The sequence below is a fragment of the Diachasma alloeum genome, unplaced genomic scaffold (genome assembly GCF_001412515.2).
Source record: "Diachasma alloeum isolate Michigan unplaced genomic scaffold, Dall2.0 Dall_scaffold_00351, whole genome shotgun sequence".
Lineage (NCBI taxonomy): Eukaryota > Metazoa > Arthropoda > Insecta > Hymenoptera > Braconidae > Diachasma > Diachasma alloeum.
This window is the reverse complement of record NW_021680490.1, coordinates 69,154-90,570: the sequence shown is the minus strand read 5'-3', so window position 1 is coordinate 90,570 and position 21,417 is coordinate 69,154. Positions and strand designations below refer to the sequence as shown.

The following is a 21,417-nucleotide window of genomic DNA, read 5'->3' as shown; positions in this document are numbered from 1 at the left end:
CATGAAACTTCGTGAGTCAGTCAATAATGTTAAAATGCAAAAAGGGTATATTATTTCGCGTCAATCCGATCAATAATTTGCCAGAAAAATGAAAAAAAACGTGAATTTTGGTTGAAACATCCTTAAGAAAATTCAATTTTTCTCGTTGAGGTCTATGATTTTTTATATATTTCTCAAAGAGGATATTCATTATTAAAGGGATTATTATTTCGAAACAGAGAATATTCACGATATCTAATCAAATAAATCGTTTATTTGATTCTAATAAAGAATTTATTCAATTCAGTATCGAAGTGGTAAAATGGTTTAAGTCGACTCATCTCACAGTTGAGTTTTTGAGGAATATTTCCGAATCTGAGGGAGATAGCGAAATTTTCCTAATTACATTTATTGTAGTTCTCGATCGGCTCTACAAAAAAGGTTATAACAGAAATTCTGCTATCTTCCTTAGATTCCGAGATATTCATTGAAAATTGGGCAATAGTCAAAATTGCCTTGTACCGTTCTACCACTTCGCTACTGAATTCAAATTATTTTGTTGGGAAAATTTGAAATTTCATGGCCAGTTTAGAAGTATTTTTCATAAAAAATCATGAATTTCATTTTTTACTGGTAATTTAATGGAATTATAAATTGTCAAGCAGCAAGAAGCGATAATTCCCCAACTTATTTGAATTTTTCATCAAAGTATAAACATGAATTGCGAATTTGAGAGAATATTTATCCGAATTTCCCTAATTTATCCAATTTTTTATAGAACAATTGAGCGGAAATTTCCAGTTTCCGTCGATTTTTGAAAATTCAAGAATATATTTATCGAAATTTTCCTGATTTTTACTGTTTTTCTGAGAATAGTTTAACCGAAATTTACAGTTGTAGTTGATATTTCCATGAAATTCTGAATTTTCAATGACGAAATTCCTTGAAATTTCAGTAGAATTAAAATGTGATAAAAATTTCGGAAAAGAGTACCGGGAATTTCAGCCAAAAATGTTTAACACGCGGAGAGAAATGTTCAGTAAAAATTCCGGAACTCTCACTTCGCTCACCGATTATGGAATCGAGACAGAAAATTGAAGTGATGGTATCGTAATTTTCACAGGAGATTCAGATAAAAATTACGGAACACTGAAAAAATTTCGTGACAGTTCCGTAAAATTTCCTACAACCACATTTCGCTCCGGAATTACGGAAAATATACGTAATTTTTATTGAATATTTCTCTCCGTGTAGTCCATAATTCTTTATATAATGAAGATATTTCTCCGAAACATAAATGTCTCACGAGAACAATTACTATTAGGAGAATTATCACGTTCTGTTGGAAACTTTCTTTTTGTCCACAAGTAAATTGATTCAACACGGCAAAATATCTCTTCAGGGGAACATATAATTTTTCCGCAGAACAAATGTTTCTCTCAGTGTACACTTGTACACTTGCACACAGACATGTTGAGAATGGATGAAAATCAATGGAGAGGCCCTTAAATTTCACCGTTTGATGAAAAATCAAAAATCGATGTTCAAATAAGTGATTACAATAATTTCCCCTTTAGAGAAGTCAAATAACCGACTAGTAACGGCTGAAAGTTCAATGTTTTTAGGGTCACAATGGAAAACAGATTTCCCAACTTTCTGGGGGAATGATATGACTCTAACAATCATCCTCCACTTTTCTCGTCCCCTCGGCTTTCTCTCTCCGCCCACTTTACCATCCCACCCACATTCTCTCCCCCATACTCATGTTCACCCTCACTCAACGGTCAATGTCACCAGCATTCTCTTCTGGCAATGGAAGCCACCAAGTAACACCGCAGACTGACTCCCAGTCAAAGTGCAAACTGCCATTTACAACTATGTTAGTAATGCCGTTTGTGACGTGAATTTTCGAAGTATCAGACGTCTTTTCCAACGCAAACTCATTTTTAGTTGAATCAAAGGTGGTTTCTGGTGAGAGGCTGCAGAAAAACTTGGCGAGAGTGTTTTCTCGTTTCAAGTTTGCTGTACGCAGATGGAGGCCTTTGATAAACAACTGAAAAATCGAGGATAACATGTGCACCAGGGAGATGCAAGGGAATTTCGAATTCCGTTTGATGTGATAAAAACTTTTTTTAGACATTGGTTCACCAGAGGCATGACAAACAATTTTATATTTCAAAAAGTAAATGGATAGAAGGTCTTTTTTCATGTTTTTCCAATTAGTTTTGTCCTGTGTGTTTGATAGCGTTTCAAATAGTCTTTGTTACGTCAAAAATTTTTTCAAAGGAACAGAACCAATTATTTGTAATGAAATCAATAAATGATTTTTCGTGGTAAAGAAGTTAATCTGATATTTTCTTTCGATTTTTATGAAACTCTGACAGTTCAAGGAATATCGTTATTAAAAATTCCTGATTTGATGAAAAAATAAATTGAAATCGATGAAAATCAATAGAAATCAAGGAAATTCCGGTAAATACACTCTTGATTTTTCACCAGGGAGATATGATGTAATTTCGAATTTCGTTTGATGTGATAAAAACTATTTTTTAGGCATTGGTTCACCAGAGGTACGACAAAAAATGTTATATTTCAAAAAGTAAATGGATAGAAGGGTCTTTTTTCATCTTTTTCCAATTAGTTTTATCCTATGTATTTGATAGCTTTTGAAATAGTCATTTTTATTTCAAAAATTTTTTCAAAAGAAAAAACCAATCATTTGTAATGAAAGCGATAAACGATCTCTCGTGGTCTCCTCTAAGAATATTTAATACCGAGCGATGTGTCTGTATCTTTGAGAAAATAATCAAATTAATAAAGGAGTTAATCCGATATTTTTTTCGATTTTTACGTAACATTGACATTTCAACACTGAAGAAAAAAACATGGTTTTGCCAAATATATTTACTTGCCACAAATATTTGCATAAGACATGCATAAATTTTCTTGTAGTTAGTAAATATACTTGGCACAAGGTTTTGTTTTCTCAGTGAAGGAATATCGTTAGTAAAAATTCATAACTTAATGAAAAAAAAAATTTAATCTATGAAAATTAATCGAAATCAAGGAAATTTCAGTAAATATATCCTTGAATTTTCAATTAATCAAAGATTCAGCATAATTTAATAATAAGTATTAATATTTTTATTGAGAATTAAAACAAGTTCGAGAATTCCTATCTTCCTGTTGCGACAAACTCATTTTCAAACTAATTTCTGGTGAGAGATTGGCAAAAAACTTGCTGAGAGTGTTTAACCGTTCAAGTTTGATATACGCAGATGGAAGCTTTGATAAACAACAGAAAAATCGAGGATAACATGTGTGTAAGAGAGATATGAGAACGCTTCGAATTCTGTTTGATGAAAAACATTTTTTTAATGCATTGGTTTACCAGAGGGACGACAAACAATTTAATATTTCACATAGTAGATGAATAGAAGGTTTTTTAGCAGTAGATCGAACGCCCTATGAGGGAAATCCCACCGCGCGTCGTTTTTCTCTAATTACAATTGACTGGCTAACCGGAAGAATTCAAAAAAATTTGACTTTGTCAATTGAAGTGTCTAAAAAATTATAGTAGTTTTAAGAACAACATATTTCCCAAAATTCCGAAAGAAAACAAATTATTTCGGACAGATGAATTATTTTTTCCCATGTTAAATGAAATTTCCCATGACGTGACGTTGTCAGAAACTCGCTAAACGCGCCCGGGCAGTATAGAGTGAATTTGGCAATGCTAAATCCTAAATAACACGGCGGCGAATCCCCGCGGAGGTGACCAAGTCGCAGGGTCACGTCTGGTGACCAGACCAGGGTTAAAATTTTTTTTTCAATGGATTTTGTTCTCCGCCTTGAATTGTTCTTTGAATAGTCCTTTTTACCTAAAAAAATTGTTGAACAAAAAATCTAATTTGTTCCGAATAAAATTGCCATTTTATCAGCAGAAACGACCATTTTACGATCGCAGATATGCAATTATCCACTTGTTTTTTCTACTACGAGTATGTCCAATGTTCCACAGTAAACTAGATAATCAATCACCTGCCAAATGTAATTTTGTTCTCAACTTTTAATTGAATGCTTCAATGGCGTAATTAATTTTCAATTTAAACGAAACGAATCCAATGAATTCGTCCTAATTCGATTGAATTCTACCGGGAAATTCAGTCATTTTTTGTCTCACACACTTTTTCACATTAAAATTAACGTCCAATTCGCAATGAATAATAGGGGAAGATGAACGGACAATGTTCGGTCAATGAGTCTGGATAGGGATATCTCCCTCGGGGTTAATAGGATATCGTTCATTTCCGGTAGGCAAGAGGCCCTCCATTACGTACTGGTGAATCCAACTTTGAGTAATTAATTCTCCTTGCCGTCAATTACGCTCGTTCGCCCAACGGTTTTGGCGCTACAACTTTTGCGCCTTGGTGTTATTAAAGGGGGTATAAAGGCGGTTAATGAACCATTAGCGTTGCACGAGGACTCGGTGGTTATTTTTCATTGAGCGAAAGTTGGAGGAAAACTTGAGGTGACCCAATCGGTTTAAGAATTTGATTAAATATACCGGGGAAATTTCATCAGTTATGTAATCTGCACGGAGAAAAAAATCTAGCTTCCGGTTTCTGGATTTCAGTACTCCATGGTACACTGTTAGAAATTTTTAGAAATTTCAGGGAAAACATGGCAGTAATTCTCATGAGAGTGACATTGAATCCGATTTACACAGAGAGAAATATTCAGTAAAAATTACGGATCCATTCACGTAATCCGCAATGGGGAATCGTTTCCCGGCAATTTTTATAGGAATGGAAGAGAAGAAATCTGAAACGTTCAGTGAATTTTCAGGTTCATTGCCGAACAAAGTACGAAATTGTAACGTAATTTTTGCCGAAGAAGTAAAATCTTACAGAAATTTCCCGACTTATTATGGCTCCAAAATAAAAAATTCTTGAACGTTCATCAATTTTTATGAAGCTGGTGAGTTATTTCTACGTTCCGTTCCGTAAAATTTCTCGATCGTTGGGGAAAAATTACGGAACGACTTGTTGTCCCCATAACGGTGAGTCATCAGACGGGTGGTTAATTTTTACAGAGCAAATCGTAGAATTTACGTGGCGATTCGTACAATTTCAGTTCCGATTCACACTTTTTAACGAATTTTAATTCGCTCGGGGGATTACGTTTCGAAACGTAATATTTACGTCTTTTTCTGGTAATTTTTATTGAATTTTTCTCTCCGTGTAGGGGAGAAACGGTTATAAAATGTCAAGTTTTAGGTAGACTTCAAGGAAACCCATGAGTTTTTAGTGGCAGTTAGACGAAATTTGAGAGTGAAATTTTACAATTTGATTGAATTTTCAATGGAACAGGAATATTCTGAAACAAAATGACTTAAATTTTCAATTTGGTCTTGAATTTTCCTGTTTTTTCCAAATTTTGACGGAATGATTGAACTGAAAAATCAAATATTTTATTGATTTTCAGATCATTTGAAAATAAAATCAATAGAATATTTGACTGATTAATGACAAGATTTCCTAAAATTTCAGTGGAAATTAAACATGATAAAAATTTCCAGGCTTTGACACGGAAAACTCAGACGAAAATTTTTAACAGTGTAGACTGCTAAGGAATTTCCTGAATAATCTTATAGTAATAGTCAAAAAAGTCACATTGCATTCACAAATTCAGTAGCGAAGCGGTAAACCGGGTTAAGTCGATTTTGACTTTTGCCCAGTTTTTGATGAATATCTCGGAATCTAAGAGAGGTAACAAAATTTTTTTCATTAACTTTTTTATAAGCCTCTAGTACCTCTACCAAAAAGGTCATGACAACAATTTTTTTATCTCCTGTAGATTCCGCGATATTCGTTAAAAACTGCCAATACTCAAAATCGACTTAACCTGGTTTACCGCTTCGCTACTGAATTCAAACTAGAAATGACCCGAAAATTCCACAAATTCTTTAAATTTCCACTTGAACATGAACATCAAAAGTTCAAATACGCGTCACTAAAATTAAAATAAACAATACTTAATTGTTGATAAATATGGGAATGAATAACAACATGAATGAAACAAAAAGTTTCTATTATCAATCGTAGCGATTTTAAAAATTCCATCAATATTTTTCCTCATTACCTTCAATAACTCAGACTGCACCGATCGTTTCTCCCTAAATTCGCCATAAAACGCTTCCTGACCTACTTATAATTGCAATGACATAATTTTTCCCTTCCCCTTCTACTCCTTTTATTGTATTTCCTTCAAGTTCTGCGGTGAATGAGGTCGAGTTGGTGGAATGCTGCCAGGCAGTTTCGATGTACAATGTATCTCCCAAGAAGAACAGAGATTTCAATTTATCCGCGCTCCATTTTCCTCAATCGTTCCCCTCAAACTTGCAAGATCAAATTCAATAGCCAGACAATTTGATCATTCCATTTGCGCAAAATTTTTTCTGTTATCCCCGGGTGCAGAGTAATTCAATAATTTATCACCCTGAAATATTCAATAACTCGGAGAATACCCATCAGAGCTCCATTAAACCACGAGAATAACATAGCATGAACTTGGATATTTTCCGATAAATATCCCCTGCCACGTGAATTGAGAACGGATTTAGCTGGAGAGACGAGAAGAAAAACTTCAGCAAACGATTTCAATATTTTTTCTTTCACCTTCTTCGGGATTTTTATCCCTCCCGCTGCTCTCTACTATATGAAAACTTTGCGAGTTTTTACTGAGAGCGGAAATATCGAGAGTGAGAAAATTACTCTCGAGGTCTTTTATCGATTTGAAATACCTCCTTTCAGGGACAGAAAGTGTATAAATATCAACGTCATTTTATCTATTTGGGAAAGAAACGCGAAAACAACTCCAGAGTTACGAGGAATTTGCAATGGAAAGACAGGAGGATTCTATTCTCTTTTTTATTAATGCTTTAGAAATGCTGTGGGAGCGAGCGAAGCGAGCGAGGGACGGGCGAAGCTGTCCGCGGTTGGGGAACGAAGGAAGTACGTAATCACATTATTTTATCTAAATATTATGATTATGCCGATGTCTACAAAACTATCCATGAAATTTCAATTTTTTTCACCAGTGTGGATTAGTTTAAATAATACTGATCAAAACAAATCAACGGAAGCTGTAAATTTCAATTTAATTATTCCATAAAAATAAATAAAAATTCAGCATGAACATGCATGTGTTCATTGAAATTAGAGCCTTTTGTAAATGATAAAAAGCTGATAAATCAGTCTATCAATTTTTTTCTATATAATATGGCCACCTAAACATATCCAAGCAGATTGGGTGGGAGCGAGCGAAGCGAGCAAGGGACGGGCGAAGCTGCCCGAAGTTGGGGAGCGAGGCGAGTATGTAATCACCTTATTTTATTCAAATATTATGATTATGCCGATGTCTGCAAAACTATCCATGAAATTTCAATTTTTTTCACCAGTGTGAATTCGTTTAAATAATGCTGAACGGAATCATTAATAAATTAAATTTTTAAAACAGTCATTTTGATGGAGGAAAAACCGCTTGGCTTGTACATAATAAATACTTCCCCGATAAAAAAATTTTCATAATTGAAAACAGAAAATTATTCCAAACAAAAATTGCCGAACATTTCTCTCCGCATATCATAAGTGTCAAACAAAAAACCGAAAATTCAAAAGGTTCATGTATCTCTGTCGTATTTGACAATCCCCTTTGAATTAACCAGATGCAATGTTCCTGTTACGTAACAGGCCCGTTTTAATCCGAATTTTCCACTGAAAATGTGGCTCCCGGTGAAACTGAATAGAGCGAGAATTATTCAATTTAATCACAGAGAGGAAAATGCTTCACGATTACGCGAATGGAATACAGGATTTTGGGGTGAATTCGGGCCTCTCCCTTTCACCCTAGTTCCTCGTAGGCAAAACTGAATTCATTGTAGCCTCTAAAGAGCTCCCCAGTGTCACCAAACATACGTCGATGTTACATTCTCATTCCCTCCACATTTCTAACCTTCAGACGCACTTTGAGAATTCCAAATTTACGATTAATTAAATCCACACGTGACATTCAACCCCGATGGATGCTGGAAATGAAATAAAACGGGGGCGAAATATACCGTATCGAGGAGGTACAATATCTAGTGCATCATCCCGAATTACATTCTTCCTGTCGATGAATGACTAATGTAACTCCATCAAATTGTCCGTAAAATACTGGAAGCTCGCGGTGAGAGAGGAAAAGTTATGGATGCCAGGCTATTCCAGTTATAGTAGAAAATAACGAGCTTTTGAGAACAATAGTCCCGCAAATTGGCAAATGGGGGAATTCCATTTTCCGTTGTGGTCAAGTCAAAAGTGGTGAGAGCCAGGAGGAGAATGGATAAACGTTTTTAGTCATCACCAAAAATTTTCAATTGAAAAATTGAGGATTGGATGTGCATTTGTAAAAGCTGCGACACATTTCAAAAATTACTAAAATGGAGGAAACTCTTTTTTCAATTTCAATTTCAAGAACCATCTCATTGGAAACTTCAACCAGAGAAATTTCGTAATTTTTAGTCAAATAGAAGTCTTTATTTGAAGTTTTTATATTCATTTCAATGAAAAGGTTTCAATTACGCACAAAGAATAATTTAGTCATTCCAAATGGAGGAATATCCTATATCCAAATTATTATTTTATTACTAAGTAATGAAGTCCTTATTTGAATCGCGGGAACTTTGATTTTATATTTGTGGGGACACTACTATGAGTTTTAAAAGTCGCGGGATATTGGAGTGAGATTTTTCATGCATTGAAGATCGATTATATATGTCTAAAAGCGAATACTTAATGCAAAAAAATGCATTTTTTCGCTAATTAAAATTAATATTTTTGAAAAAATGTATACAATAACAATGACGAATGTTTTTTGAAATTCGACTCCTACACATTTAATTTCGCTTTGTTTAATATAAAAATTTGCGCCATTCATGGAAAATAAACAGGAAAATTATCCTTAAAATCTTAAAAATATATTTTCGCTTCTTTCAGAAATATTTTCCGGGCTATTTTACATAAATGATGCAAGTTTTTATAACAAAATTCCTGCCTCCACGAAATAAAATTCCGATATTCAGCTGTCAGAAGCCCAAAAATCCCCGTCAACTTCCAACCCCAAAAAAAAGTAAAAAAAAATGCAAATATTAAAATTTTACGACTAAAAAGTATTTCCTCCCGACAATAAAAGAGCTCTCGACTAGTATAGAAAAAATATATATCCTAGAGATATGGAGAGGAATACACTGGCGTGACTGTTTGAATGGGGGGTAGGTGAGTTAAACCTCGGGGAACCAGAGCGCACAGCGCCACTGCATAATGGTAGGCGTGGGGGGAGAAGGGTGTCTTAACCTCCCTCGCCTGCTTTTCATCATACCGGTCTCATTTCAAATCCCATCCTTACACTCCCTCCCTGTCTACCAACTCATTGTCCAATGGTTTTTTTTCTGCGATCGCGATACCATTTCCAACTAAACGCAGTGATAACTCGGGTCTCTGCAGTCTCTCTCTCCCTCTGTATCAATTTCACAAGATATTTTTCCCTTTCAATCCTCCCCCGATGTTTCTATGTCACTTATTTTTAGTTTATTCCCGTGTCGACATGATATTCATTGGTTTTCAAAGTCAACACTAATGAGGTCGTCCATAGTCCTCGTGTCACTCCCTGGGTCGCGTCAGTTTGCATGAATAAATGTATAACAAAATCAGAATATGAGAGAATATATTTCTACCATCACATATTCGAGATAGCATCCCCATAAAAACCATCAATTTAGTAATTAAAAAGCCATTATGAGTGGATTTTTGTGCGCTGCATGTGCAAATATTTAATCATTCTTTTCGATTGAAGTTCATAGGAGAGTTTATTTATTATCGAGGAATGAATTTTGTTGGAAGGTTGCGTGGATTCGAATTTATTAATAACTAGAGGGCTTCGCCCCTTGCTCGCTTCGCTCGCCAATCCAGGCGGAACTTCGCTCCCCCCCCCCCCCTTCTTGGATTTGTTTAGGTGCTCGTATTATACAGACAAAAAATTGATAGAGTGGTTGACCTCCTTTAAAAAATTGAGATTTTTATTATTTATAAAAAGCTTTAACCAACGACTTTTGTTTTGAGACTCAACCATTTATTTTTCCATTTATTTAAATAGAATAGGATGCGGTCTACTGTGATTATTATATTATTTTTCCAGAATTTGACCGCCATATAATCCCCTGTGAACTTATAGAGATATAATCATATTAAAGATGTAGAGGGGGTATTCCATGTGAACTCACCCAGGTCAAAACCCTCACCATCGCCAATCATATTGCCGATTTTTCCTGTGGTTGTATATGGAAAAATATGACTTCTCAAATTTTTTCAGATTTTTTGAGGCATCCTATGGGCAGCCATGATTTTTTTGCAAGTTTTATCTTCAAATGCCTGTAACTTCCGTAAAAATCAACCGATTTGTTTTTTTTTTTACAAAATGTGTGTCTTCGAATGCACTTTCCATATAAAAATATGCCGATTTTTTTCAATTCGTTCTTTCATCGATTTCCCCAGAAAAACGTCAAAAAACTTCAAAAAACGAGTCGTTTTCAAAGTTGGACCCTTTTTATGTTTTTCAAGAAATTTCAGTGACTATATTGGACCAAAATAAAAATTTTCACCAAAGGCCAAAGCGGGATCTCTATTAGAACACACCACTCGGAAAGATTTATTGTTAACGAATTTTCAAAAAATCATCAAATTGTTCCAGATTCGAATATAATACAGTGATTCTTCAGGCAGTAAATTCAAATAATGCTTCTGCGCTCAAATGCGAAAAGAATTTTGCAATTTTTGAAATTTTTCATTCCGGATTCATATATTCAAATTGGAAATGACGGCCACGAAATGGGCAGCCCACTTTGGCCTTTGGTGAAAAATTTTATTTTGGTCCAATATATTCACTGAAATTTTTTGTAACATATAAAAAAAGTCCAACTTTAAAAACGACTCGTTTTTTGAAGTTTTTTGAGGTTTTTCTGAGGAAATCGATGGAAGAACGAATTGAAAAAAATTGGCATATTTTTATATGGAAAGTGTGTTCGAAGACGCAGAATTTGTAAAAAAAAAAACTCAAATCGGTTGAGTTCTACGGAAGTTACAGGCATTTGAAGATAAAACTTGCAAAAAAACATAGCTGTCCACAGGATGCCTCAAAAAATCTGAAAAAAATTGAGAAGTGATATTTTTCCATATACAACCACAGGAAAAATCGGCAATATNAATTTGTAAAAAAAAAAACTCAAATCGGTTGAGTTCTACGGAAGTTACAGGCATTTGAAGATAAAACTTGCAAAAAAACATAGCTGTCCACAGGATGCCTCAAAAAATCTGAAAAAAATTGAGAAGTGATATTTTTCCATATACAACCACAGGAAAAATCGGCAATATTATTGGCGATGGTCAGGGTTTTGACCTGGGTGAGTTCACATGGAATACCCCAGAGATAATAACTCATCTCATCATCAGGGCCACAGATAAGGGGCAGAATCAGCAGTATCTCCTGAATTTCTAAACCTCCTTATTTTTTTATTATATAGAGAGATTGACAAATTACTGATTGATGCGGATTTACTGATAATTAACGAATAGCCTAGTTGATACATGGTCGGGCCCCTCATTTGATTTACACTCAACTCTCAACTGAATCATTAAGGAATATTCAGTGGTTCATACACCAAATCTTGTTAATAATAGATAAATCCTTCTGTCAGACATCATGATATTCATTAAGTTTCAAAGTCAATACTAATGAGATCGTCCATAATCCTCGTGTCGCTCCCTGGATCGCGTCAGTTTGCATGAATAAATGTATAACAACATCAGAATATGAGATAATACATTTCTAACGTCACATATTCGAGATGACATTCCCGTAAAACCATAAATTTTCTAATTAAAAAGCCATTATGAGTTGATTTTTTGTACGCTGCATGTGCAAATATTTAATCATTCTTTTCGATTGACTCCATTGGACTAAATGAATAAATATATTCGCGTTTATTAATAACTATGGGCTTTCGCCCCCTGCTCGCTCCGCTCACCAACCCCCATATGACCTCTATATGACCTCCATGATCCTTACTCTGATCCGTGTGACCCTTATTTCGACCCCTCATTTCTGGCCCTTTCGAGTACCAAATTTTCATCACCAGAAGTCGATTTGGATTTGCATAATACAGAGACCCTTATTTTGACCCTTAATTTCTGACCCTCATGATCCTTATTTGGACCCTTAATCTGACCTTCGTGATCCTTAATATGACCCTTCGGACCCTTATTTGGATCTTTAATCTAACCCTCATTATAACCCTCCTGACCCTTATTTGGACCCTTAATCTTGTGACTATTCATCTGATCCATGTGAGCCTTAATTTAATCCATATGACCTTTGTGACCCTTATTTGAACCATTATTCTGACCCTCATGACCCTTATTCGACCCCCGTGACCCTCATGACCCTTGTAACCTTTATTTTTACCCGTGTGACCCTTATTTTGACCCTTGTGACTCTTAATTTTAGTCTTAATTTCGAGTACCAAATTTTTATCACCAGAAGTCGATTTGGATTTTTATAATATATAAAGAGATATTCAATTCTTCGTATACCAGCCTCACGGATAATAAATAAATTCGTCCACCAGTGAAAATGATATTCATAGGTTTTAAAAATCAACACTAATGAAGTGGCCCATAGCATTAATAAATGTATAATAAAAACTGCACATGAGAGAACGCATTTCGTCCATCCCATATTCCAGATAACATCCCTGTTAAAACCGTTAATTTACTAATTAAAGAGCCCTGATGAGTACAAATTTTTCCACTGCATGCACAAGTATTCAGTGATTCCTTTTGATTAAAATTAGATGTGAAATACTCCGCGGAGTTTTATGATTAAAAAAATCTCCACAGAATTAAAAACAACTCTACCTGCTGATGAAAAATGTAACAGGCAATGTTAATCCAATTAATGTTGGTATTTACCAGTTTTATGTCTTGCGAGATTTACCCAGATCCATTAAATTTTCCAGGGAAAAAATACGAGAGAAAAATGGAGGCGCAGAATGAGGAAATTCTTTCGTCCACCCATGACATTGTTTTATGGCTCTACTTGATATATGGAATTTTATACTTCACCGCATTTATTTTTGACTTTTTTTTATGGAAGAATAAGTGTATTCACTCTCAATAAACAGACGAATAAACACGGACTTTTCAATGACAAACAGTTGATAATACCTCCGGACAGTTTTATGAGGACAATGCAGTCACAAGGGGGCGAAAAGTTGAGGTAGGTTACAACTTTGGCTCGCTTGGTAGACCCAGTGGGTCGTCGTTAAAACTTGGAATATGAGAAAATGCCTGAGTGAATAGACGGGAAGACCACCGACTCGGAGACTTGAGTTGAATTTTTTCTTTTTTCGTTAAAAAGAAGAAATGAAAGGGGGGGGGGGAGAGAGAATTCTCAAAGGGTAGGAAAATGAAACAGTGGAACTGGGGAAGTATTCGTGTGTGAAATGATGCGAGTCTTTCATCAGTCTCCATAAAACGTAATAATAAGAGGGCGACAGTGAGAGCGGAGAATAAACGAGGACAAAATATGAAACTGGAGAAAAAACCGAGGAGTAAGTTGTTTTTCTTTGAGCGAAAATAAAAAATAACTGAAAAATAAAAATTCCAGTAGGGGGAATTTTTGGGGGGCATTCCTGTTCTTTTTGTTTTATTATTGATAGATAATTCTGTCCAGCATCTAGGCTACGCTGTGAGAAAGAGAATTGAAATTTCTTGGACAATTGACTATTCAATTTCCGGAGAGTGATATTAAATTCGATTTAGGAGGAAAAAATTATGAAATTTCAGATTTCACTCTGAAGAAGACGAAAATTCTTCGACTTACTTGAATTTTTTAATCAATCAAAGATCAAATTTGTCAATTAAATTGCGTGAGAAAAATTTGACGAATGTTTACGTAAATTTTCCTAATCTCCATCAATTTTCGTAAAATAACTGAACTAAAATTGATTATTCATCATTTAATTTACAATTTCCATTAATTTTCCCTGAAGTTTTCAATTTTAACTGACAAAATTCCTTGAATTTTAAGTGAAAATACTATGAAAATAACTTCAAGACTAAAATTTTCCAAAAATGTGTAACAGCGTATTATGCATAATGATTATGAAATTCTAACAATTACTCTGCACTCATTCATGCATATTCTCTTAAATCCCATTGATTTTCCGAATAAAATACGGTTTTTTTTTCAAGTACTTCTACGCTAACTAGAGTGGCTAGTATCCACCCTTCACACTGAAGCTACTCCGTCATTCCACACTCAACACGAGGGCGAAAAAGGGTGGGTTTTGTAGGACCCTTGCGGCTCTCCATCACCTAGTCCGATCGTTGCCAGGGTCCAACGTCTGTCATCCCCACTGAATTCCCCCTCTCTCTCTCTCTCTGTCTCTCTCTATTTTTCAACCCCTCTTTTTTATTGTACGTGTCTCTCACCCATCTACAATTCCTTGTTGCGGACGTACACCATTATCCCCAGCTCAATGTCTAGTGTTACATGGTGCTACACCTCTCAATGCATCCACTTCGAGTGTCGAAATCGATTCGCCATTGGAATTGAATGAGTCGATGCAGAGTTGCTTCAACGTTTCATTTGTGAAAATGACAAAGGTTGAACACTCAAGTGAGTATTATTCAGTAGTAACTGATCAAAGCCTGAAATTGCTCATTTTCCAATGATTACTCTGCCCTTTTTTACTCCAATAATGTCCTCAATTTTTCTCCCTCCGTCAAATCAATATTCAATTTCATAGTTAATTTACGAGGGTAAAAAAAACGAATGAGGCAGAAATGGTGAAATGAAATGAGAAAAGTTCAATGACAGAGTTAATGGGAAGTGGAGCCTGTGATATAATAGAATGGTCAGCTGCAGGGAGCACTGTGTCATCACCATGCCCAGCATAAAAATCTCCTGGTTCACACTCACTTCAACAAACTCCACCCTCGAAAAACCAATGGGCGCAGCAAAACTCAGAAATTCCGTGTTCAGCATATTCCATTGGGGATGAATCACTGGGGAGAGGAGGTTTCTGCGTGGCAAACAATTGTAATCATTTGTTGAGGCTTATTAACGGAATCCTTGGATCCTGGGCTTTACTGAGATTCGTATTACATCACTTGAAGTAAGTTGGGGACTTGAAGCGTCACAATACTAGTAGCGTTAATCCTCTTTTCTACTTGGCTGGTTTGCATCCCCCCGGTGCTAAATCCACATCCTGCCTCGCGGAGTTTAGAGTTGGGGCGATGTACAGGAACTCTTTTACATTATGGAGAAAATTTTTGGGGGATTTTGGATGGGTGAGTGTAGGGCGGGAGGCCATAAAATTGGTGCTGGTGGAATTTATTTTATTCTCGCATTTTTTAGGAGAAATTGAGATGATTCAACGCGAAGAATAGTTTTTAGAACTCACAATTCGCTCATCGATTACGGAATCGACTCAGGAAATTTAAGTGACGGTATCGTAATTTTGCACAGGAGATTCAGATAAAAATTACGGAACGCTCGGGAAAAAATCCGTGACAGTTCCGTAAAATTTCCTACAACCACATCTCGCTCTTAAACTTTTAATTATTCAAGTAGTGATCAATTTAATTCCTCACGTACGGGGTCGATCCATGGTATCGACCCATGCGGATGTGAACGCTTGTTTTTTAAATTGATCATTTAGAAATCTATGAAAAATAACTTGATCAGACAAACAAAACTGGAAATCGGCCATTATGGAGAGGATTTTTGGGGGATTTTTGATGGGTGAATGGAGGGCGGGAGGCCACAAAATTGGTGGTGGTGGATTTCATTTTATTCTCGCATTTTTTTGGAGAAATTGAGATGATTCAACGCGCAGAATACTTTTTAACTTGTCGACCCAAAGGCAGGGGTAGCCATATTCGTAAATCATAATTACCGTTAAATTTGGAAGCCGTCAAATAGTTAATATCACTCTTAAACTTTTAATTATTAAAGTAATCATCAATGCATGGTATCGACCCATGCGAATGTGAACGCTTGCTTTCAAAATTGATTATTTCCAAATCTATGAAGAATAACTTGATCAGACAAACAAAATTGGAAACCCGAATACTGTAGCTTCAATTAGATACTAATTATGAAATCGGCTATTGGGTTTATTTCCCAATATTATTCACCAACGCTCTTTGAAAATGTTCAACGTTTTCAACGTTTTTTTCAACGTTTTTTTGATTGTACAATCATAATTTTTGGAGACTCCAGGGCTATGTAGAGGACGGTGGGATAAAATGGACACTTTAGACTTTTTTTTAATTGTTCATAACTCAGAAACAAATTTATCAATTGAGCTCAGTTTAGGCTCGTTACAAAGGGAAAGAATTGTTCTTTGTATTGAAGAGAAAATTTTTTAATTTCATCAACATTTCAACCCCTCATTAAGATTTAAAAAAAAGTCAAAAGTGTCCGTTTTACCCTAACCTCCCCTAAAACTGAATAGCAACTGGAGATCATTTCAGATTATCAAAATAAAAAAACAGCCAAGATCACGTTCTAAAGATAATCCACCCGGGCATTAAATAAATTAAACTTCAATTAATGTCGATGGATGGGGCTCAACAATACCTACATTTGAGAAAATGTCGGACTTTTTAAATCATAATGGGTCGATATAATATAGAAAATCCGAAAGTTAGATTTGAACGATTACGAAGCTCCCATAAATTTTGACTATTGGTAAATTTCGACCAGGTAGCAAAATTTTTGTTACAATCTTTTTCGTAACTCTGAATTGGCTCAACCAAAAATGTCATTACAAAAATTTCACTATCTCCCTTAGACTTCGAAATATTCCTCGAAAACTCATCTAAAAACTAAGTCGACTTGAATCCTTTTACCATTTCGCTACCTTAATATCCAAACAATACTGGAGGTTGAATGAAGCCAGAAATTGGTCCCAAGAGTACTTCAGATATCATCGAAGTACGAGCAATTCCCTAATAGCTCAACAATCGAAACTCCAATCTAGACGCTTTCCAGCTTTCATCCCCCCACCTTAATATTCCCGTTTACCTCCTGTAATGATTCCCCATTCACAGGAAAATCACCAATTGTTGTAATCCCCAAACGTGGAATGGAAAACGAACAATTGATTTTCCGTTTCCAATTTCCCAAACTGAAAAATCATACTCTTTACGATAACTCTTTCACTTTTCCCTCCAATTTTTCAACTGAAGGCCCACATTTCTGCTGAACTATTTGTTCCCTCCGACGCTTTTAAATAGGAACTGGCTGAATAGAGATTGCACAGTTGCGTGTACTGGGTACACTCGAACAGATTGAATTTTAGAAAAACATTTGCCGAACCCCGGGGTTCGTTTTTTTCCTCCTATTTTCTTTTTTCCAGCGGATCTTTCTCCACTTATTCCCCAGTCGACAAACACTTGTTGAAGGGGGATTGAGACAGTGCCCCGGGGATTTTCAATAAAAGAGTACTGGTGACTATTTTTTCCTGCTCTTTTTACTCCCCCCCCCCCCCCCCCCCNTTTTCTTTTTTCCAGCGGATCTTTCTCCACTTATTCCCCAGTCGACAAACACTTGTTGAAGGGGGATTGAGACAGTGCCCCGGGGATTTTCAATAAAAGAGTACTGGTGACTATTTTTTCCTGCTCTTTTTACTCCCCCCCCCCCCCCTCCCCCCTCACCTTTTATTCGAGCAGAAAAAATATTTTTCACTCTTCCGGGACTGTCTCTGCATTCGATTGCAGATATGCTATCGAAAGTTGATCTATTTTTATCGGGGGTCATTTTTCATTGTGGGATTTCTGTGGATTTTGTTTTCATTGTGGTTGAAAATAAAATGCAATGATATTGATCACTGGACTCACCCTTGGCCCTCACTGGAATCGCACTGGAGCCTTCAGTTTCCACAGGCTCACCTCGATTCTTTACGTGTTGCCAGTCTTCACGTAACTTTTTCAATTTTTCCTGCAACAGAATTCATCGCAGGTTCGAATCAATTACTGTTTCACTCAATTGTTTCTCTCTTTTTGCTTCTGTTTTTCTCGACAAGCTTACCTGAAGTTCTACGGAGACTGGTTGCTTAGCAGCTTCACACTCCTTCTCCAGATTCGTGTAATTCTCGAGGACCTCTTTTACTTCCATCTCTCGATCCTTCACTTCCACCTGAGTATTCAATGCCATTGGAATTTAATAATTGACAATTGGAGACGTGAGCGGACATCGGCATAATCGTAACGTTCGAATACGATTAGTTTTCCAAATACAAAATTAGTTGATCATATTAAATCAAATATAAACGAGACTGGTAAAAACAATTAATTTTTCATTTGATGATCGATCCACAATTTTAATTATTCGTTGTGCTGTTAATTTTCATCTCTTAATAAAGATTAGCAAACTTCAATTATATGGGAAATTCGATTCGAAAATATTGAAAAATTGAATTAATTAATTAATTAATATAAAATAATAATTATTGGTGAAATTGACAATGTTAAATCATGAGTATCTCATAATCAAACGATACGATTTCCATAAATAAAATTCCTTTTTCAATCAGATAAATTAGTTGATTCAAATAATTCGAAATGAAACTTTTATTCAAACATAAACTCGTTTTTTAATTGAACAAATGGTGCTTTGAGCCAAATGAAGAGTCTATTAGTTAGAAATTGATTTTTTTTAGATGAAGATGACAACAACTTTATTACCATGTAATGATCCTTCACTTGGAATAAATGAATCAATTGTTTTTGATAATTAAAACATTTCATCGAAATAAATCTACAAGTTTATCAATTCCCAATGAGAAAAATATTCTTCGAATGAATAGAAACGATTCGAATGAAGTTTCACGTGATCCAAATGCATCATTACTCCGGTACATCTCAACTAAAATTTACAAACTCACCATAATAATGTCAAGCACTTTATTCCTCTCAGTTTGCGACAACTCTCTCGAGATATTTATCCTCGTGTTGGTCTCCATGACCCACCCCATGATATTATCCAAACAATTGATGTACTTCTTAATCGAAGTTAATTTATTCTCAACGTAATCCCGATGGCTCGACAAACTGCTCTGGCCGGTTGCAATTTCGCTCAAAACCCCCTGCAACTGCTGTTCATCATCCGAATTACGTGAATGACTCTTCAAGCTCTCCAGCTCATTCCTCTGAGCACTGAGTTCGTCCTCCCTCGCCTGAGAGCGTAAAAAATTTTTTTCAAGGTATACAACAATGCAAGCCCGATAAAATTCAAATGACTTGGCCATTATAAACTCCAGGATACTAATAAAACTTGCAATTTTCAGACCGTACTGAATTTTCCAAGAGAGAAAAAGCAATGCTGTAAATCACGTAAATAAAAAATACAATAAAAAGCTCTCATAACTGGAGGAAAATAGAAGCAACAGCTATTCACGTCTTGGCACAGTTAACTCGTCAGGAAGCGGAAATGTATTATTAGTACCAGATGCGAAAATCGAATGAACCAAACATTTGAATTAAATACACTGGAATGACTCACTCTGATCATGGATAATCTGATCGATAGGGACGTATCGTCCGACGGATTGGCGTTGGAGTCCAAGAGTGCATTGACATGTTCAATACTATTCCTGGCTGATTGCAAAATTACGTCCTTGTTATTTATCTTTTTCTCCATTGCGGTTGACCTTTGAAAGAAAATAATAGGTCTGAAGTGGAAATTTAATAGGTAGTCCTTTTTACGGATCACTGTTATCAAGTTTTGGCTTAAATTCCGGTAAACTTTTTGAAAATTTTTATCACATCATAGCTATTTTAGGTCAATTATTTTATTGACATTAATAGAAATCATGAATTTTCAAGTAAATGTATTTTTGAAGTTTAATGTTTTGATTGAAAATTCAAGTAAATTGAGGAATACTCGTCTTCCTGATGCAATATAATTTGCTTCCATTAAAATTACTGGTAATGAGGAACATTCAAGTAAATATAGCATTGAATGTTTCATGTTTTGATTAAAAATTGAAGTGAGTTGAAGAATAGTCGTATTCCTGTTGCTAAAAAATGTAGAATTTCATTGAATTTTCCGTTAAATCTGCAATTTCATTATTTTTCCCATAAATCGAATTTAATATCACTCTCGTGAAAATTCCAACGAAATTCGAAGGAATTGCGTAAAAGAGAATTCCAAAATTCATGAAAAATTATTGAAACTATAATTTTTAGGTCAATTACTCCATGAAAATTAATGAAAATCAGAAACATTCAGATGAATATATTCTTAAATTGTCAGTTAATTGAAAATTTAGCTTAATTTGGTAGTGAATATTACTTTTTTGATTGAAAATTCAAGTAAATAGCGACGTACTCGTATTCCTGTTACTCAGAAATTTGGAATTCCTTTGAATTTTCCGTCAAATCTGAAATTTCATGATTTTCCCCCCCTAAATCGAATTCAATGTCACTCTCCTCAAAATTTCATCGAAATTTCAGAGGATTGCGTAATAGAGAATTCCAAATTTCATGGAAAATTATTGATACGATAAATTATAGGTCATCTATTCCGCGAAAATTAATAACAATCAGGAATATTGTGATAAATATAATCTTGAATTTTCAATTAATTGAAAAATTAGTATAATTTGATACTAAATTTTAATATTTTGATTGAAAATTCAAGTAAGCTGGGGAGTACTCGTCTTCTTGTTGCTCAAAAATTGGGAATTCCTTTGAATTTTCCGTTAACACGAACTCTAATTTTCCTCAAGACAGGAGAAAACTCTGTTGATGAGTCAAAACATGACTCAAAATTTTATCGAATGTGGAATTCCCCCGCATTTTCAATTATTTTATTTATTTTCCCTCTGCTCGTAAAAATGACCAGAAGCCCCTGAAAAATTCTGTTCCTTCGTCTACTTATGTCTCTACGCCCAACCAAAACATAGCCCGAATGTCTAAAAATTCACAAATCTATAATCAAGACACTATATTTTACCCAACTATTCCTAAAAAAACAAGTATCGATTGCGCAGAAATCCGCGAATTCCACTGATGATCAAAAATCCCATGAACCCATATTCCACATCGAATTCTTCAAATCACAGACTGCATGAACAATAAGTTACACCATCTCTTCCCGGCTCGCGTCAAAAGCCAACTGAAATAGCACAACGCAGAGGTTCGTTTGAAGCCAGAACCCATGAATTTCCCTCAAGCATATTTCGGGAATGCCATTGCCCCAGTGTTGCACTACACGTTCTGTACCTCCATATAAACCCACCAACAACAGCCCCTATCCCCCCCCCCCCCC

At 35.4% G+C, this 21,417-nt stretch overlaps 1 protein-coding gene across 1 annotated transcript in view; it reads right to left on the bottom strand.

The window, feature by feature from the left end:
• The window catches only part of LOC107040970 (dystrophin, isoforms A/C/F/G/H), a 332,601-nt gene that overhangs the window by 269,651 nt on the left and 41,533 nt on the right, over positions 1-21,417 (bottom strand). The window contains exons 17-20 of the mRNA XM_015261308.1: positions 19,648-19,795; positions 19,031-19,321; positions 18,175-18,282; positions 17,985-18,084 (exon numbers count right to left, since the gene is read on the bottom strand). Coding sequence (XP_015116794.1) covers positions 17,985-18,084; positions 18,175-18,282; positions 19,031-19,321; positions 19,648-19,795 — 647 coding nt within the window. The remainder of the gene's footprint in view (positions 1-17,984; positions 18,085-18,174; positions 18,283-19,030; positions 19,322-19,647; positions 19,796-21,417) is intronic.